Consider the following 21,292-nt stretch of genomic DNA (forward strand, 5'->3'; position numbering starts at 1 on the left):
ATGGCAAGAGAGGAATGCTGGCAGATTGTCTACACTCGAGACTGAGCACTGCAATCATCAGACTCTAGATCATAAATAGTTTTAAGCACTTGCTAAATCAAATTTTAGCATCTATGCCACAAAACTATGGTACAAGCTACCAATGCATATCCAAAAATCACACTCTGTAAGTGACAATAAAAAAAACAGCTCAAACACATTTTTAGTCTGGCCTAGATCAAGAACCTCATATTTTTTCCATTCTGTTTTTTCCATTTTATTTATGTTACTATTATATTTGAATTCTTTAAAACCTTTATTTTGGTTCTTTGGTTTAATACTTTTATTGTCCTTGTTTTTTTTTTTTTTACCATGCCTCTCTGTCTTTGTCTAAGGTATAAATAAAGTTATTTTGCCACACTTCATGTACTCAAATAGCTACTCATACTGTACGGAGCTCCTCCAAGGGCAAATAAGGCTTTGGACCTCTCCCACTGGTGCACGACAGGCTGCATGTCAAGGAAGCTGCACTTCTTTGTGACAACATTCATTGTGTTGATTCAAGGAGGATGGCCAAATTGTCTTAAACCAGTTTTGATTCAAGGAAGGACTGTTCAACACATGTTTGTCACTCATACTCACTGTCATAGAAGAGGTTTAAACAAAACAGTATGTCAGAAAACTGCACAGACTTTAATGGGATAGTTTGGGCATTTTGAAGTGGATTCATTCAGTGCACACCGTGTTTGTAGAATCCTGGCACAGAAGCAGAGCTATACACTGCTGTGGTCAGCAGTAAAATGTATTTAAGCCATATAAAAAGTTACATAAAAAATATATCTTTTTAAGTGTACGCTATATTTAGAATATTTTCCCCACTTTCAATCAATCTCAAAAACTAATTCGCTTTGGGATGCCAATATGTTTTGGCATGTTTCTTTTTTCTTTTTGTTTGATTGTATAGATGTAGATTCCCATTTGACCTGGACAGAGAACCTCTTACATAAACATTAACACCTAGCCCATTTTTATGAACACCACTCATGACAGATGAGTCAAGGCGAGCCCTTATGTTTACTTTGTGTAAGACAAAGGCTTTCTGCTTGAATACAAGTACGCAAATTTAAAAAACTTGTGACCTATTACAACATAGAATACAGTTTACTTTGGCACACTTTCTGCTGAACTAACATATTCTTTCGTCACTGTCCAGACTCCAGACTAGACTACACCCACAGACTGGATTATTCCCACCATCATTTTTCACTGTGGCTTTTTTACACTGTATTTTTTTTAAAATTTACATTACTTTTGCTGATTTTGTATGCACGTGTAGTTGCTTGTCTTGCCGAAGGCTGATTTTGTATGCACGTGTAGTTGCTTGTCTTGCCGAAGGAACTAAGCTTGATGTATTGATTGATGGTATGGTCACTTTGGGTCTTCCTTATCATCCTTTGGTTACAAGTGATCCAGTTTCTGTAAAGTTCCATGCTGGGCGCCCTTAGAACACCTTTAGTCTACCCATGATGATAAAATACTTGCTTATACTACTACTACTACTACTACTACTACTACTAATAATAATAATAATAATAATACATTTTAGCGCTTTTCTAGATACTCAAAGACACTGCACATAAAAAAGAACATCAAATCCACAAAACAACATAAAACAGTACACTAAAAACACATTAGACTGAGCTAAACATTAAACGCAATTTTAAAAAGATGTGTTTTTGTCAGAGGTCGCACCCAATGACAGTATAAAGAATGGACGTTGTATCTGTGACCGCACCCACACGTTTCTGAAAAGCCATTTTGAAGCTCAAATGTTGGCAGTCCTGTGCTGCCTCCTGGCTAATCTAATGTGGATTATCAGCGTACCTTAGGTGGGCTGAATGACGCCTGGGTACTCAAACAAGCCATCTGTAACAGCACCCATAATTTTAAGACTTCATTTAATTTGAACAGGTGAGTTAGGTAGAAATTCAGACTCAGTACAGTTGTCATGAATGTGGAAATTAGCTATAGAGACCAAACCTGTTTTTGTACCAGGCTGTAAACATGTTTGTTTCTGCTGTGAAGCTGAACATTTTAACATGGGGACTTATGGAGACTGATTGTTCTGTAGCAAGCCTTAAGTGGACATTCAAGGAACTGCAGTTTTTGACATGTCTGCATTGGCTTCACTTCACAGCCACTAAGGTTGCCATTAAAGAGAGAACATGCAAACTCCACACAGAAAGGCCCCAGCCGAGGTTCGAACCAGGAACCCTCTTGCTCTTACTAACAACAGCACCACGTGCCACCATTATATAACATATCTCTGCATAATCAGTTTGGGGGCGCTTAAGTAAACAACACTGAGAAGTTCTACTAGAGTAATATTTAGATATTTTAGCTCACAGTATGGCTCAGGTGATTGTGACTAGTCTAGAGTCTATATTTAGTCTAAGACCTTCATTTGTAGAGTTTGTGGTATGATCCCTGGCCTGGCCAGCACTTTGGTGACAGCTTTAGTGTCATAGATGTGTGAGTGGCATTGTAAACTGCATTGTCTGACAAGAAAACTACTTTAAATACCTGTCATCCTAATAATAACACATCAGTGTTGTACAATAGTGCCATTGTCATTTCTGTTCTTGTGTATTTTAAGTTGACACTGCAAGTAGAGGATGACAGTAATCAAGGATACAGTATTACCTGCACATCCTAGGTTAGTCATGTTCATCATGCAACATGTTTTACTACATTTAAACCAACAGTATCTTTTTAATTAATATGATGTATGAGATATTTGCGTCCTGATTTTACCCAAAAGTTACTCAAAACAGCAGAAAGAATTGCTTTGGGAGAAATGTACATAACTTATAATTTAATAATATTTTATAAGACAAATCACAAAAAGCTTAAAGACACAAAATGTGTGCAAAGTGTCCATGATATATATCTATTTGTAGGATATGAAAAGTTCAAGTTGAGTCAGGCATGGACGGTTATTGTTGGTTGACTTCCACATTAAGATTACACTGCATGCATCAACACACAAAGACGTCTGTCTGTGGCTCTGTGTGCATTTTTTATTATCTGTTATTCTATATAAAGTCTATAAACTACTCACATCCTACATCTTACATGTTTATACATCTACCATCTTGTTAGTTGTGATTTTAAATTATTTATTATATATTTTAGTGACTTTACCAGGAGTTTCCTCCAAATGAATAACGTGTGAGAAAACTTGGAAAAGATGAGCTCAATGTCAACAAAACAGGTTTTCCAAAAAGGCTGGCTGTGTGTTTAATCAAGAAATACGAATGACACAGATAACACAGGTCCCACCCTTTTGAATCGTTGAACAACAATTAAAAATGGTGGGATCAAAAAAAAGGGCAGTCTCAATATAAAGGGCTGCCAATCGCAGTCTGACTATTCCCTGTTTTAGAGACTGCAGCTCCACATCGGCAACAATGAAGTGGACCTTTGTGTGGTTGTGTTTCTGTGCTTTGTCTTTTAGCAGTGTCATTGATATCCACGCTAAAAAGGGTAGGACTAATATTTTAGATTGGTGTAAATAGATTTTTTAAATGTTTTTTTTTTCTGTTTGAAGTTTGAAAATATAATGCTTAATCAAATTAAATACTAGATTTTAATATTCAAAATATTGTAGTTGTGTGCATATGAAGACATTTTAACTGCAAGATTTATTTCTCATTTTGTCTCCTCAGATCGCAACCATGTGAGAAACACCTGCAGCACCTGGGGCAGATATCACTTCAAGACGTTTGATGGAGATGTGTACCAGTTCCCTGGTATGTGTGAATACAAACTGGCTTATGACTGCCACGAGTCCTCCAAGGACTTTTCGGTGCACATGAAGAGGGAAGAGCATAACGGAAACCCTACAATCCGTTATCTGGTGGTCACCATCAGTGAGCTTACTTTCTACCTCATGAAGAGCAATGTCACTGAGAATGACGTCTCGTGAGTAAAAACCTACACTGAAAAGAGACTTATTTTGTTCACAATATATTTGTGATATCTGATATTTGTGCATTATAATTAAGATTTCTCCACCATTCTCTCTTTGCCAGTGTTGAAATCCCATACAACAAGGCAGGGGTACAAATACAAAGAAACGCTGTTTACATCATATTCCAGTCCAAAGTCGGCATCCTTCTCGTGTGGAATGGTGATGATGCAGTGATGGTAAAAGCTTAATTTGCTATTATTATATGTAGATATTAAATAACAGATTGCAAATTATGTAAACACTAGAATACTACTGCTGCATTGATTTGTGGTGCTCACTGCAAAGTAAATTTTAAAAAATCAATAGCGAGAATCAATTTGAATTACTTTCTACTTAATAGTCCTAATGAGAGCTGAGGGGTGTATTTCACCTGGACAAATGAAACCTCACTCGTCTGCATCAGTCAGTCAAAAATGAACACTTAAGTGTGAGTAAATAAATACAGATGGCATCATACTGAGCGACATACTGACTGTATAAAAACAGACATCCATTAAAGACAGGTGTTACTATTCATGCTGCTTGTTGAGCACATATCACATTATGATAGTATGATATTACAGTGTTTGGCATTTAATAATGAATAGTGTTATACTTGTTTTAACTGTTTGTTGTGTCTGTTGTAGGTGGAACTTGATCGTGACTATGCCAATCATACTTGTGGACTTTGTGGAGACTTCAATGGTGTTCCTGTCAACAATGAGTTCATTCATGAAGGTTCGTTATTCTCTTTAAACATTTATTTATTTAGTGTATTATGAAGCACAAACTACAGAATGTTTTATATTCAGTCATCCGCGGTATTTTTGGATATTTGACTTTAGGTCGTGAAATCACCCCGATTGAGTTTGGCAACAAACAGAAAGTCCATCGTCCAAACGATAAGTGTGAAGACCCCCCTGAGGAGGAAGATGCTAAGACTCTGCCAAAATCATGCAAGAACTATGTGAGTCCGCATAGTTTTAGCAATAGATTTGTAGTAATACTACATAACATGAAGCATTCTGCAACTTTTGTCTCTCTATTTTCCTCTCTTAGCAAAAAACCTGTGACAAGATGCTGCATTCAGAGTCCTGGAAAGCTTGCTCCAAAGTCATTAACCCTGAACCGTACATCCAAGCCTGTGCACGGGACATGTGTGACTGCTTCAACAGTACAAGTGACTTCTGTAAATGCAGCACATTCTCTGAGTTCTCCCGACAGTGTTCTCATGCAGGAGCGAACCCTCCCAACTGGAGAACAGCTAATTTCTGTGGTAAGGTTTTGTGTTTTGTTATTGTCTCTATATCCAGCTGAGGTTAGGTACTGCTACAACGCTACAATTCAACACCACACAAGAGTTTCCATTAGAACAATATTTGACTGAAATGACTTCTTGTTCAACTGTGATTTCAGCTGTCAGCTTATAAAGGAGAGCTGGCAAAAAATAGTGTAATTGTTTAAATTTAGCACACTACAGCACTGATTATACCATGTATTCACAGATAAAAAGTGCCCATTCAACATGATTTATCAAGAGAGTGAGTCCCCTTGTGTGGATACATGCTCACACCCAGACACATGTTCACTGTCTGAGGACCACAAAAGAGACGGCTGCTTCTGTCCTCCTGGTTAGTACTGTTCACATTGTTTTCCATTATTATTGTGTCCTGTTTTATTAATGTAAGTAAAATAATATGTACTTGTCTACGTCAGGAACTGTGTTTGATGATATTTCCCAGAGAGGATGCATTCCTAAATCTAAGTGTCAGTGCAAACGCAACAGAGCCTATAACGATGGTGAGGTTTACCAAGAGTTTGGAAAAAAATGGTAAGTCACACTGTTAAATGTCCAGAGTGTCAAATTTAGAGGGATTTGTTGTCCAGATCTGTCTGGGTATTGACATATTCACATGTTTTCATTAGTATATGATCACTGTGTCTTCGTTGTTGCACCACCAGTTGGGCACCAGTACACAACAGTTCGGCCATGTTTGTACCGCAGTCCGAAGCAGACAAACCAAATGCTAGCTTGAAATGAGCATTTTCATGTGTTTCTGGACTTTTACAGCCACTGTAGTTTCTCCTTCGCGCTTGGAAGGGGGTAATGCCATAGCATGTTCAGTTGTTCAGTCCAGTACACCACCACACACATCACCAACTTTTAGTGACATCTAGCCACTAAATCCAGCACAGTGGACCTAATAATTATCTAAGCAGAATATATTATTTGTCACTCTTTAATCATGTGTTTTTGTAAACTCGTACGGTTTGTGTTGTTTCAGTACATGTTCGAAGGGTAACTGGGACTGTAAGAGCCTAAATGCACCTGCTACATGTGCAGTTGAAGAAGGTTCACATGTCACTACCTTTGATGGAAAACCCTACACCTTCCATGGAGACTGTTACTACACCTTAGTAAAAAGCAAGGTGAATAAGCATTGTTTTTTAGTGTAAAATTTTTGAAACTGTATAATCTGCTTATGAAAATGATAAATTGTTATTTATTTAATTGTGCTTATGCTGTGTATGTTTCAGAATGCTTCAAGTTCAAAGTTTAAAATCCTGGCTCAGCTGGCGCCATGTAAAGACGAAAAGTTTGACACTTGCCTTAAGACCCTTAAAATCGTGCTGAACAATGACAAAAACAATGTGAGTTAAAGTCAATCATTGAAGACTTAAAGTCTGTGTGAAGGCAGCTCTGAGATTTCTTTCAAAATACACTAAATATGTTGGAAAATAGTTGCTGAAAACGTGAAAAGACTATATATACAGAAACGTGGAGTCAAGACAGTTTTTCACCAGTTTTCAGTCCAGGATTTTTTGGGCACCCTAAAGGGCGGCTCGATGACACACTGAGGCCACCCTGAACATAGCCTTGCACCCATTGCAGAGAGATAGAGAAAGTTAGTCATATCATTTTCTGAACTCATCTGACACGTTTCAGTTGCTTCAAAATTGCTGCTCCCATGAGTGGGCATGGCTTTAGCACATTCAATGGACACCCCCCTCCCACAGTCCTGGAGCTTAGCTTTTCACCTGATTTGGACACTTATACCATTTCATAAACTTGTCGATAGTTTTAATCATTCGAACCTGACTGGGTGGTCACTTTCTTCTTTGGTCTGACAACACATTTATTTATAATTTATTCTTACTTTACATAGACTTTATACTTTAATTTAATTAATTGTGTCTGCAACTATCTAATGATCACTTCTGCTTTTGTGCAGTTCTTAATGTTCACTTCTGATGGCACAGTAAAGCAGAATATGCAGACTGTCACTTTGCCATACCAATCAGGTGGGTCAGAAAAATGGAAACTCTGAATGTTATATTAAAATAACATTACTGTCACAATATACAGTGACGTCAACATATGACCTGATTGCTTTCTGTATTTTTGTCTTTATTCAAAGGTGACATCAACATATTCCACGCGTCATCCTTTCACATCATGCTCCAGACCAGTTTTGGGTTACAAATTCAGATCCAGCATGTGCCTCTCATGCAGGTCTATGTCACATTGGATCAGAGCTACAAAGCAAAGACACGTGGTAAGTTTTACATTTGTCTTAACATGAGGCATTGGCATAAAAACCTTTTACTTTCTGACAATATTGTGACAGTATTGGTACATTTTACCGTACTATGAAAGAATCTCAATACTTGGCTGAGTAGCAAACAAACAAGCATATGATTGACCATTGCTATATTTGGTTTCTTCAGGTTTATGTGGGAACTACAACATGATCCAGAAAGATGACATGATGTCTTCTCAGGAGATAGTGGAGGGAACAGCAGAAACATTTTGTAACTCCTGGACAGCTACTGCTACATGCAAAGACATAGAGAAAAGACCTGATGACCCCTGTTCAGTCAGCGACGAAAATGGTAAACAGTAGTGGGTGCCTCTGGTGTTTATCTGGTGTCCTTTTTCAGTATATGTAATATATCTACACCCACCAACAGTGCAACATATTTCTACTGATTAAAAAATGATTGTCACTTTTAGAGAGGTATGCCAAACACTGGTGTGCCCTGCTACTAAGTCGGAAAAGCACGTTCACTAAGTGCCATTCAGAGGTGGATCCTGAGATGTACCATAAGGTACAACAACGCATTTCTGTTTGACTTTCTTTATTTAAATTTCTTTATTTAAATTTTGATGAGACAGTAATTCTCTAAAATTTCTTGCTGACTTCTGCAGCGATGTATGTATGCGACCTGTACCTGTGCCAAGACTGAGGACTGCCTGTGTGCCGTCCTATCCTCTTACGCACGAGCTTGTGCATCAAAGGGAGTGAACCTGACAGGTTGGAGAGACAACGTCTGCAGTAAGGATTTCTTTCAATATGTTGTGGTGAAACTGAGTGATGATTTCTGGAGTTCAATGATTATCTTTCTTTTCATTAGTTTGTCCTAAAAGTATTAAGCATCTCATTACATTGTGCACAAACAGATAAACATGCAAAGACCTGCCCAAAATCTCAAATCTTCTCGTATGAGCATCAGAGATGCCAGATGACTTGTAAATCGCTGGGCTCAAACCAGCAAAGCTGCAGTTCTGACTTCCTGCCTGTGGATGGATGCTCCTGCCGTGAGGGTTTCTACTTAAATGAAAAGGGCATCTGTGTCCTTGTGTCGAAATGTCCCTGCTACCACAATGATGCCTACATTCAGCCAGGAAAGTCCATCAACATCAAAGATGAGCACTGGTGAGTCAGTTTTTTCCAATTTGGTGACACTGGACTTCAAATTATTTATCTTAAACAAAGGATTTAGCATTATTGTAATGCTTGGATATAAGGATATAAGATTAAACTATACAAACTATCTTGTTACTTTGTGTTGCATCTTTGATATTTGGCATCTTTTTCCAGTGTGTGCATCAATGGAAAGCTTCATTGCCGCTCCTGGAGACCCCCCTCATCATCAAGTAAGTTTTTTTTAAATTCTTACTTTACAAAGATTTCAGTTCACATGAATTTTAGCTATTAAAATGCTGTTCCTGTCTGTTTCTACAGCCTGTCCTTTTCCAAAAGTTTACTTCAACTGCTCCACTGCGGGTGTAAGAAAGTTTGGCATGCAGTGTGCTCCAACTTGTTCAAATCTGGACAGTGATGATTGTGTGAGATATTTTTGCCATATAACTCAACCTAATATTAAATTCCTGAATTTAATGATAGATCCTATGTTACACACTGTATAAACTTTTCAGAAAGTTTTTAGACAGTATCAGTAATGTTTTCTCTATCTCTGTGATCTTTCTATCTTCCCAGGACTCCACAGAGTGTGAATCTCGCTGTCTGTGTCCAAGTGGCCTCCTGGATGATGGCAAAGGTTCCTGTGTGAAACAACATGATTGTCCATGCAAGCATAATAATGAACGTTATGCCAATGGAGCAAAAATCCCAGACCAATGCAACACCTGGTATGATCTTGTTTTTAAGCAGATGTATCATGATGAAGAAATATTATCCTATTTCCCTACAGTATGTACTTGTTTTACTTAATTGCACTGTATTGTTTTTATCTGATACATTTAGTACCTGCAAAAGTGGAAAGTGGGAGTGCACCAAAAACAAATGTCCAGGAACTTGCACTATTTATGGGAGTGGCCACTACAATACATTTGATCAGCGAACATATGGGTTTCAAGGAGAATGTACCTACGTTGCTGTCAAGGTAAACAAAACATGCCATCAAAATCTAAATTACCCAAATGAATGACTGTGGCCAAAATCACTCTCTTGTTCACTCATTCACTACTCCCTATACACCAGATTAGATTAGATTAGATTAGTAGATTGTAAGTAGAAAGTAGAGTGTAGTGTGGTGTAATAGATACATTTCCACACTCAGAATTTGGACACTCAATCGAAATGGCAGACAGTATAGGTACTGTAGTGCACTATAGTAAATAGGGAGTGATCTTGGACACAGCCAACAGTTATGCATAACTTTTGTCTTTTCAGGCTTAATCTAAGAAATTCATGACATTTATAAAATTTTGACATTTCTAATCTTGAACATACGACGATATTATAAAAAATATATATGTGTATATTTATATATGTTTCACTTAATTGTTTGTCACAATCACAAAATATGAATGCACAATCTCCGTGGAGATCCATTACACTTTCATTCGATGTATTAGATATTTTCTACAATCTTAAAGTATTGTGGGCTAGTAAAGCCCAAACTGATCATTGGTGTCTGTCTACTATAAATCAAACATACAAAATGTTTAATAATTTTTCTCTTTTAAGAACAAATGTGGCATTAAAACAGTTGAGGACAATTTTGGAGTCATCACAGAAAATGTACCATGTGGAACTACAGGAACAACATGCTCCAAAATAGTCAGAATCCAACTGGGGGTGAGTTTTCATACCAACGACTGATATTCGATCTGTGTCTAAAATCTGTCATACTTCAAACTGCCATGTTTACATTACATTGAAAGCTACAATGCTAATCTCCTTAACATTACAGCGAAGGGAAATCAAACTATCAAAGGGCAAATATGAAGAGGAGGACCTCGGGCAAGGCACTCAGATTGAGTACAAAATAAGGAGGGTTGGCTTGTATCTGGTGATTGAATCTACCATTGGTTTGGCAGTGATATGGGATCGCAAAACAGCTGTTCGCATTCTCCTGGAACCACAGCACAGCGTGAGTCGCAATTGAACTGAACACCTAATTGGTGTAACAACGATAAATCATAGTTAGAAGAAGATAGATAGAAGGAAAACCCTTGGTGGGGTGTCCTTTTTTACAGGCAAACTCAAGAGCTATCTCTTTAGTCTGGCTTTGACTTGAACCATATTTATTCTACACATTTTAGTCCCACAATTGTTTGACTGCACATTCCACCTTCCTCCAATTGGGATTATAGTGAATCCTAACATGGAGGTTGGGGGACAAGGTTAAAAAATAAAGTACATTAACATCTGCTTGTTCCTTGTAATGCCAAAGTGTATATATATTAAATATTGTCCTTTTGGTCTCCTTTTGCCTGGCTGTGCAGGGAAAGGTATGTGGCCTGTGTGGAAATTTTGATGGTGATGGACAGAATGACTTCACCACCAATGGTCAGCTGACAGTGAGCCCACCGTTGGTATTTGCGAACAGCTGGAAAGTGTCAAGCAGCTGCGCGGATGTAACTGAAAATGTTGACTCTTGTGGAAAAAAAATTCATAGACATCCCTGGGCAAAAAAAATGTGCAGCATTATAAATGGTGAAACTTTCAAAGAGTGCCACAAGAAGGTAACGGCAGATTTGTGTTTTAATATATCACAATTTAAAGTCCCATGTTTGAAGCATTTTTTTTTTTTTAAACCTATCGTATATTTTGATAACAGGTGGATCCCAATCCATTTTATGAAAACTGTGTGAAAGACTCTTGTGCCTGCGACACTGGAGGGGACTGTGAATGTTTCTGCACAGCGGTTGCAGCTTATGCTCAAGCTTGTAGTGACGTTGATGTCTGCATTAAATGGAGAACTCCAGATATCTGTCGTAAGTAAACAACACTTTTACTCTTACTGACGTGATTTTCTCAATCTTTTCTGGCCAATACCCTGTTTTTCCCAAAATTCAGCTCATCAGTGCAGAGGGAAAATTGTAATTAATTGTAAACTCATCTATTCATGTCAAGCCCAGTATTTATTTATTTAACAAATGTATTCTAATGAAACAAAGGTTGAATATCCTGCAAACAATGATTTACATGATACTTACTGTTTGATGCCTGTTTAAGTGAGAAGCTCTGTGGATTTATAAAGTAGTCATTCTGCAGTCTGCAAAGAATCGCTGTACAAAAACTCTCTGATGCTGCCTAGAGGTAGAAGAAATCATGTCAGTGACAAGGCACAAATGTGAATTGTCCCTTCAGTCTTACTGACGCTCAAACTACGAGAGAAGTTTCTGGGGTCACATCCTTGCTTCCGACAATTAAAACGCCCCTGTCTAGAGCCAGCCACCCCTGTACCAGCAAAGAGGTGTGCTAACATAATTGAACAATTGCACAATTAATGGCAATATCCAAAAAAAATTGAATTCTGTCGTCCATTTGTCTAGATTTATCTTCTCAAACTAATAACAAAACACAACAGAGTTAGCAGTTAGCAACTAGCAACACGTCTAACACAACTAACACATCTTCCTTTTCCTCCTCTATGTCACATCTGCCTTGTAGTGGCGAAATGCATTTGTGCATATGGCCACACCGGCCAGATGGCGGCCACCGTGTTGTTCGACATGCGGTATATGTAGATAAAAAGGCTAAATCTAAGGTGCTAAAAACATCACGACTACTTTCATAAGTATTCAGTATTCATATGTAGTTCTGTTCTGTTTCAGAAGCATCCCCATTAGTGGTGTGCAGATTTTACTGCAAGATTTGATATCGATCCAATACAAAGTAAATACAGGACCAGAGTCTCTGATAACAATACTGATACTTTTTAGTAATTAAGGTGGATGCATCATTAAGTTGCTAAATCTAAATGAATTTTCATGAAATATTGCCACACGACGCTCCTTTTCCTCTCCACATTCTTCTGCTCCAGAAGAATTCTGGCCAGGTCTGGCTGGCTGAGCCTTCTTGCTTGCTTCTTGATTGCTTGTCTTGCTGCTGAGTCACATAATAGTACAACACTAAAACACATGAGGGAAGAGAAACAAACTGTGCCTGCTCTGTACTGTGACAGCAACAGAACTTGAAACACCTGACACAGACACAGGTCGAAACCACAGCAGTACATACAGGAGAGACACTGAAGCTGAATCGATATTATTATATTGGTATCGATCAATACCAATAATATTGTTGGTATTGGTAGATTTGATTTATTTGTATAAGTAAGCCTTTCTCTTTATCGTTATCTATATTTGTTCTGCTATTTGGAGCCAATTGAAGAATTACATTGCAGTTCTCTTTCACTGACTGAAACTCACTTCCGACTTTATTTGTAGTACAATGTATCATGCCCTGTATTTTTCCTTCTAGCTGTCTTTTGTGATTACTACAATAACCCAGGCGACTGCAAGTGGCACTACCATGCTTGCAACACATCATTTTACAAGACCTGTTCAAATCCACAAGGAAACAACCCGCTACGCCACATGGAAGGTAAGAGGCTGATGTCCCACCTTAACTCTGTTAATATGCTGTTTAAAGTTTAGCTGAATTTATGTGATAAGATAAGAGATTCAAAGAGAGATTCCACCTTCTCAGTCTCAGTATCAGAGAAAAATACAATGTGAATAACAATGCTTTTATTGTGAAAAAGCAATAAGATGAGATAAGATAAGATGAGATAGACTCTCACGACATACAAGGTGGATTAGAAAAATACAAGTGTCCTGGTGGCTCAACTGGTAGAGTGAGCTCTGCAAAAGGAAGAGGAAGAAGAGTACTTCCTGTAGTGATCCCAACCTGTGATTTATGGACATTTTCTTTGCTGTACGTCATGCTTCCTCTCTCTCCCTGCTTTCCTGTCTAGATTCCAGAGTTACCAGTGTATTATTACCAGTTACCAAAGTATTATTCTATTATATGTTTGATGGTATGATTTTTACAGGCTGTTACCCTGAATGTCCGAAAAACAAGCCCATATTTGATGAGGAGTCCAAGATGTGTGTGGAGAATTGTTATACTACAACCACAACAACACCAACTGTATCTACGACTACAACCACAACGCCAACCACAACCACAGAGTCTACAACAACACCAACCGTATCTACGACTACAACCACAATATCTACAACAACTCCTACAACACCAACTGAATCTACGACTACAACCACAACGGCAACTACAACAACTCCTACAACACCAACTGAATCTACGACTTTAACCACAGTATCTACAACAACTCCTACAACCACTACACCAACCACAACCACAGTATCTACACCAACTCCTACAACACCAACTGTATCTACGACTACAACCACAACGCCGACCACAACCACAGAATCTACAACAACACCAACCGTATCTACGACTACAACCACAGTATCTACAACAACTCCAACACCAACACCAACTGAATCTACAACTACAACCACAGTATCTACAACAACTGCTACAACCACTACACCAACCACAACCACACCATGTGTATATACTAAAGTGGTTGTCGGTTGTCAGTGGTCAGAGTGGTACGATGTGCCTGAACCAGGAAAGGACAAAAGTAACACTGAAACTTATGGGAACATTATATACAGTGGTAAAGAAATATGCAAAAATCCCCACGAAATTCAAAAAATTGAATGTAGATCCAAATTTTATCCTGAAAAGAATTTCGATGTTTATTTAAAAGAATTTAACCAAGTTGTTACTTGTGACAACAATGGTTTCATATGTAGAAAAAATGATCAGCCAAGAAATCCAGGAAAGTGCAGAAAGAAAGAGTATCAGATCAGAGTATATTGTTGTATCAAGGAACCAATGTATGTTGATTTATGTTCTACTACAACCACAGTATCTACAACAACTCCTACAACAACTACACCAACCACAACCACAGTATCTACAACAACTCCTACAACACCAACTGTATCTACGACTACAACCACAACGCCAACCACAACCACAGAGTCTACAACAACACCAACTGTATCAACGACTACAACCACAGTATCTACAACAACTCCTACAACACCAACTGTATCTACGACTAAAACCACAGTATCTACAACAACTCCTACAACACCAACTGTATCTACGACTACAACCACAGTATCTACAACAACTCCTACAACAACTACACCAACCACAACCACAGTATCTACAACAACTCCTACAACACCAACTGTATCTACGACTACAACCACAACGCCAACCACAACCACAGAGTCTACAACAACACCAACTGTATCTACGACTACAACCACAGTATCTACAACAACTCCTACAACACCAACTGTATCTACGACTACAACCACAGTATCTACAACAACTCCTACAACAACTACACCAACCACAACCACAGTATCTACAACAACTCCTACAACACCAACTGTATCTACGACTACAACCACAGTATCTACAACAACTCCAACAACAACTACACCAACCACAACCACAGTATCTACAACAACTCCTACAACACCAACTGTATCTACGACTACAACCACAACGCCAACCACAACAACAGAGTCTACAACAACACCAACTGTACCTACTAATACTACCACAACCCAAGAGTCTACAACAACACCAACTGTACCTACTAATACTACCACAACCCCAGAGTCTACAACAACACCACCTCCACCTATTTGCCCTGGTTGGAATGTAACAGTAAGAATCTTTATGTACCTAGCACATTGAAATGTATTCTGTTTTATGTTACTCCAAGAGCATATTTAATAACCCTGTACATTTAGACATAACAACAAAATAAGCTTGTATGGAAAAAAAAGTTTTTCTTTTCTATTTACATCAGCAAAATGAGACCTTCTTTATGTGTAACTGCACCGTGGCCAGATGCGTTGAGAACAATACAATTGAAATAGTCCCATATGAATGTCCACCGCTTGAAAACATCACCTGTGCAAATGGAAAGAAACCAGTCCTTGCTTATGATGAGTACCACTGCTGCCAACAATACCACTGTGACTGTAAGCCATTCTGTATATAAAAAGTGACATTTTAGTGAATGACATTTTATTAACTCATATGTTTATCTTAAATCTGTTTATATTTATAACTTTTTTCTTCTTTTTTTTTAGGTGTATGTGAAGGCTGGGGAGATCCTCATTACATTACATTTGATGGACTCTACTACAGTTATCAAGGAAACTGTACCTATGTCTTGATGGAAGAGATTCAGCCAAAATATAACTTGAACATTCACATTGACAATGTCTTTTGTGATCCAGATGAACATGTTTCCTGCCCTCAATCTATAATTATTATATATGGAACACAGGTTTTTAAACTGAAGAATCATAACGTCATCGGAAGAGTAAATTTAGAGGTAAAACATGATAAGGACATGTGTGTCTCGTTCTATGTTTCAAATTTTTTTCCCCATAAAATCAAGTAGATTATTACTGCCTGTACAGCCCACATTTTCATGGATTAACTGTTATTTAAGTATGCCGTACAGTGTTATTGATTTCTCTCATCATATATTTTTTTTTTTTTACCTGTAGGCATTGAAAGATGACGTACGTTTAAAATTACCTTATTCACATAGAGGTGTTAAGGTCATGAATACTGGCCTTACCATGGTGCTCGAGATCCCAGATCGGGAAGTGGTCATTACATTTGGAATAAATGGCTTTAGTATCACTCTTCCATATCAACACTTTGGCAGAAACACACAGGGCCACTGTGGTAAGAATATTGCCATTCCAATAGACATATTGGTAATATGTAATATATAAACCTAATCCTGTTATGCTTCTGTATTGTCAGGAACATGCAACAACAACCAGAATGATGACTGCATGTTGCCAAAAGGCAAACTGGTGGAAAGTTGTGCTGTAATGGCTGACTATTGGCCTGCAAAAGACCACCCCGACTGCACAATTCCCACAAAACCCACCATTAAACCTGAACCTGAACCAATCCCAAGTCCATGCAAGCAAGACACCATATGTAATCTGCTTAAGAGCAGGTAGTTCACAATTATCCCCATATCTTTAATATAAAGCAGTTATAGGACAATAGCTTTACAATTCTGTCAAAGCATGGACAATGTTTTTGAATCACAGTTTTATCTTTTTGTTTTTCACAGTGTCTTTGCAAAGTGCCATCCCTTTGTCTCTCCTGAAAATTTTTACCAAGGTTGTATTTATGATAGCTGCCGTGTTTTCAACCGATCAATAGAGTGCACAAGTTTGCAGGCTTATGCTGCTGCCTGTGCTCAGGAAGGGGTCTGCCTTCACTGGAGGAACTACACAGAACTGTGTTGTAAGCAACCATTCATTATTCATTAATTATTTTAACATTACATTTTGGGACATGCTGAAAGACTGTAAATTGTACATGTTTGTATTGTCTTACAGTATAGCAGTTTAGCAGTATGTATGTGAAATAACAATTATATTGGGGTTTCTTCATTAATAGCTAGTGACTGCCCATCAGACAAAGTTTACAAGCCATGTGGCCTTGCAGAACAGCCAACCTGTGAAGACATGTAAGTTGTAATGAAAAGGAAGTGTACTGGTTTTATGTTTTATTGTTTACATAAACATTTACATGACTATTATATCACTTATTCCTATAATGGAAATATTTTAGTTGTAAAAAAAAAAAATGAAGAGTAGTATTTTTTAACCCAGTATATTTTTACCCAATGGAGTAGTTTAGTTTCCTCCATATTTTACTAGTTCTCTTTGCTGCTTTTGTAAGTGGCCCTATGCCTAATGAGACATGGCCTTGAACATTGAAAATAATAAATGTTATTTGTTGTTTGTTTTATCACTAAAATTAACTGTGACTTTGAGATCTGAAAGAATTCCAATAATGTTCTTTATTGGTGATATTATAATATTACAGTCCTGAGGAACTCACTATGAACTTCACTACTGAGGGCTGCTTTTGTCCTGAAGGAAAGAAACTCTTCAACAGAGAGTCTGGCATATGTGTTGAGAAGTGTGGTAAGTGTGCATTTCCTGAAGCTATATAATTTGCCTGAATCTATAGATCTATAACCACATGGTGATGGCTTTTCAAAATTGGTAGAAAGAGTTGACTATTAATCATAGAATCTGTGATTTAATGGTTTCCCCATGCCATGTACTGTGTAATCACTGAAGTTTCATTGAGCAAGACATTCAACATCAGACCTATCAACTATCATCTGAGGTTTTGTTTATTGTCCCATTTAATGATGTAATATAACATAACAAAGTACCATTACTTAACATTACCAATGACCATTTCTGTGGTGAAACCTCGCCTTTTTAAACCTACTTACAGTGTTACATTTACATTACATTGAGTCATTTAGCTGACGCTTTTATCCAAACCGACTTCAAAAAGGGAAACAATTAAGGTATGTGACAGTTGGAGAAAGGGAATAGATTTAGCATGTCCAGCTGCTGGTAGTGCTAGAAGAGGAGGTACTTGCTTAAGAGTTGGGTCTTAAGGAGTTTTTTTATGGTGGAGTATGGCGCCCCTGATCTGGTAGAAACTGGTAGGATGTTCCACCAACAGGGAACAACAGATGAGAAGAGTTTGGATTGCCTTGAGTGTACTAATGTCAAACACTGGAGGAGTGTAATGATTGAAGGGCTTTCAAGTAAGTGGGTGCAGAGCTAGAGACTACTTTGTAGGCAAGCATTAGCAGGGTATCGTGCCCTTTTGGGCTGATTGGAGACCAGGTGTGCCGCCGTGTTGTGGGTCATCTGAAAGGATTACATTGTGCAGGTTGGGAGGCCCATACGATGGCCATTACAGTAAACAAATCACAAGAGGACCACAGCCTGTATCAGGAGTTGGGTACTATATTGAGTCAGATGATTCCTGAGTTTTCTTACGTTGTAATGTGCATCAGCAGCTGTCCATCAGAAGTTTAGTTAGTAGTCAGTAATTTTATGTCATTTTTTCTCCTCAATGAACAAAAAACAAACACAGGCTACTTTCATCTGTCTAAGGTGGTGGTAAAAAACTGTTATTAATCCAAACAGTCAGTGAAACTGCTCACTTTGACAAGACCACTGCAGTAATGGTGGCATTTGTAGAGAGTGCAACAGATTAATCAGCCAGCAGATAGTCCTATAATAATAATTGTGTTCCAACAGGATGTCTTGATCCTGAGGGCATTCCTCGTGAGGTGAGCTACATCTTCTATTTAATCAGTTTCAATTTCTTAACTTGTGTTGTTTACTTGCAAGAGACAATTAATTCATTGCTGTGGTCCGCTCTTTCAGTTTAATGAGACATTTAACTACAACTGCCAAAGCTGCACCTGCGAAGAGTCCACCAAGACTATTTCATGCAAGCCTAAGATGTGCCTAGCACAAACTCTAGAAAAGTGCAGTGATCCCGGGTATGTCCTCATCAACCAAACTAATCCATTGGATCCCTGCTGTCCTACCTCTGTTTGCCGTAAGACACAACATCAGTGCACATTTGTCTTTTAACATTTTCATGACTATTTGCTCATGGTGATTTTTGAATATGGCTCTGAATAATAACTGTTTTATCATCTCCAAAGAATGTCAGAGTGACACTTGTAAGATCAACGACGTAAACGTAAATTGCTCAGTTGGAAAGATTCTTCGTGTTCATGCGGGAAAATGCTGTCTAGAATATACATGTGGTGAGCTCATTCATTCATAGTTTTAACTCATGTGATAAAACATGACCACAGTGACACCTGATATCCATTGTTATGAATCATGTCACACTCTTTTCTAGAGCCTAAAAGTGTTTGTGTCTACAATGACATTGAATACCAGGTAAAAAAGAAAACACTTTTATAATTTGACATCTGGTGCCCGATTGAATGGCCAAAAGACAAATATCAGTATTTTCTCTTTGCATTTGCTAGTCTGGTTCTTCAGTTCCTGGGAAAAAATGTCAGAATTGCACCTGTACAAGTGCAGTGAATCCCAAATCAAAACTATTGGAAGTACAATGTAAGCCTCAGCAATGTGAAAAAACTTGTAAAAGGGTGAGCAAGATCACATTATTCTCATATACACCATATGCAATGCAGCTTGTTTTCATCCGAATATGTTCACTGGGAGGATAAACTGCAACTTAACTCCTCTCTTTCTCTCAGGGGTATGATTATGTGGAAACTAAATCAGATGAATGCTGCGGTAAATGTGTACAGACACACTGCATCCTCATTGTTAATAGTACCATGCAGCTCTTGAAGGTAAGTTGGATCATCAAAATTTGGTGTGACTCCACATGTTCATAATTAAAAGTTTATATTTTAATTAGTATTAGTATTGTAATTATCTGTGTGTATCTTAGCTTATGTGTATGTGTGTCTTGGTGTTTATTCATTGTCCTTACTGATCTCCAGCAAGGAGAAACCTGGACATCACCTGAGGATAAGTGTCAACGTTACAGTTGCGATAAGAGCGGTGAGACTTTGACAACAACCAGTTCATACACTGTCTGCCCACCATTCCAGCAGAGCAACTGTCAACCTGTAAGTACTGACAAATTTTAACAGCTCTGGACCGACTCTGATGCCTGTGACAACATGCATTAAAACAGAGTCTGTTGCTTTTGTCTATTTTCCTCCTTATAGGACACAATTCAGACTGCAGTGAATGGCTGTTGTACAATTTGTGAGTATGATATTTAGTTTACTTTCAGATAGACGGTGCTTCAGTGAAAATAAGCTAATTGTGTGTCTCTTTTGAAAAGGTATGGAGAAGGAGAGGGCCTGCAAGTTAGTGCCCATGAAAACCCGTATTACGATCGGCAGCTGTCAGTCAAAGGAGGAGGTAGACATGCCATATTGTGAAGGATCCTGCAACACTTTCGCCAAGTAAGGATGATGTTAATATTTCTCATTCCACTGGAAAGTCATGTTTAGTGTGCACAGAATTTGAGTATATTAATCAATCCTGACCCTACTTTTTTTCAGGTACTCTGAAGCAGCAGCTGCTATGCAGCATTCCTGCTCCTGCTGTAAGGAGATGCGCTTCAGCAATCGCACTGTTGAATTGCAGTGTTCGGATGGGAAGGGGGTTCCCTACGCATACATGCATGTGGAGGAGTGTGGCTGTCACCACACAGATTGCACTAAAAGTGCTGGACAACATGTTCGCAGGAGGCGGAGCTTCACACTTCTGTAATCAGATATATGTCATTGCATTAATGGATGCATTAATTTTTCTTTTCATACAGTCTTAACAATCAACAAATCAACAATCTCTTACAAAGTAATCACCACTGTAGAGAGTATAATTTCAAATAAAAATATGCAACTCAGTTTTATGTCTCATCTTTTTTATTTTCTCCTTTGTACCACTTTAGTATGCATTGTAGGATAAGGATATAATTACTAAATATAATAGATATAATACTATTATAACTAAACAGAAATTATATACTGCCCTTTAATTATTATTTATTAATTTCACAAGGTTGCAGCTTTTGCCATTAACAGCTCTATAAATATACTACTGTAAAAAATAATAATATATAAAAATATCTAAAAAATTATAATATATATATATATATCTATATATATATATATATATATATATATATATATATATATATCTATATATATATATCTATCTCTATTATATCTATATATTGTGAGTTAAATGAAGCCGAGTATTTTGTATTT

The 21,292-nt window shown here is 37.8% G+C and overlaps 1 protein-coding gene across 1 annotated transcript; it reads left to right on the top strand.

Annotated features, from left to right (window-relative positions):
- Positions 1-3,882: 3,882 nt before the first annotated feature.
- LOC104928851 (mucin-2-like) lies at positions 3,883-20,919 on the top strand. The gene is made up of 42 exons (XM_027272989.1): positions 3,883-3,963; positions 4,074-4,188; positions 4,639-4,729; positions 4,837-4,958; positions 5,051-5,267; positions 5,497-5,622; positions 5,708-5,822; positions 6,277-6,421; positions 6,530-6,643; positions 7,225-7,294; positions 7,411-7,548; positions 7,721-7,885; positions 8,007-8,101; positions 8,202-8,328; positions 8,454-8,709; positions 8,875-8,930; positions 9,019-9,122; positions 9,274-9,425; positions 9,541-9,679; positions 10,267-10,377; positions 10,493-10,672; positions 11,028-11,267; positions 11,363-11,519; positions 13,012-13,134; positions 13,586-15,315; positions 15,461-15,635; positions 15,747-15,994; positions 16,173-16,356; positions 16,438-16,639; positions 16,760-16,935; positions 17,092-17,161; positions 17,524-17,624; positions 18,771-18,802; positions 18,900-19,077; positions 19,187-19,291; positions 19,390-19,430; positions 19,523-19,645; positions 19,757-19,855; positions 20,009-20,137; positions 20,240-20,279; positions 20,359-20,482; positions 20,582-20,919. Exons 1-42 carry the CDS (start codon positions 3,932-3,934, stop codon positions 20,790-20,792), a joined length of 7,158 nt encoding a protein of 2,385 aa, XP_027128790.1. The 5' UTR covers positions 3,883-3,931; the 3' UTR covers positions 20,793-20,919.
- The last annotated feature ends 373 nt before the right edge of the window (positions 20,920-21,292 follow it).

The sequence above is a fragment of the Larimichthys crocea genome, chromosome XXI (genome assembly GCF_000972845.2).
Source record: "Larimichthys crocea isolate SSNF chromosome XXI, L_crocea_2.0, whole genome shotgun sequence".
Classification (NCBI taxonomy): Eukaryota; Metazoa; Chordata; class Actinopteri; family Sciaenidae; genus Larimichthys; species Larimichthys crocea.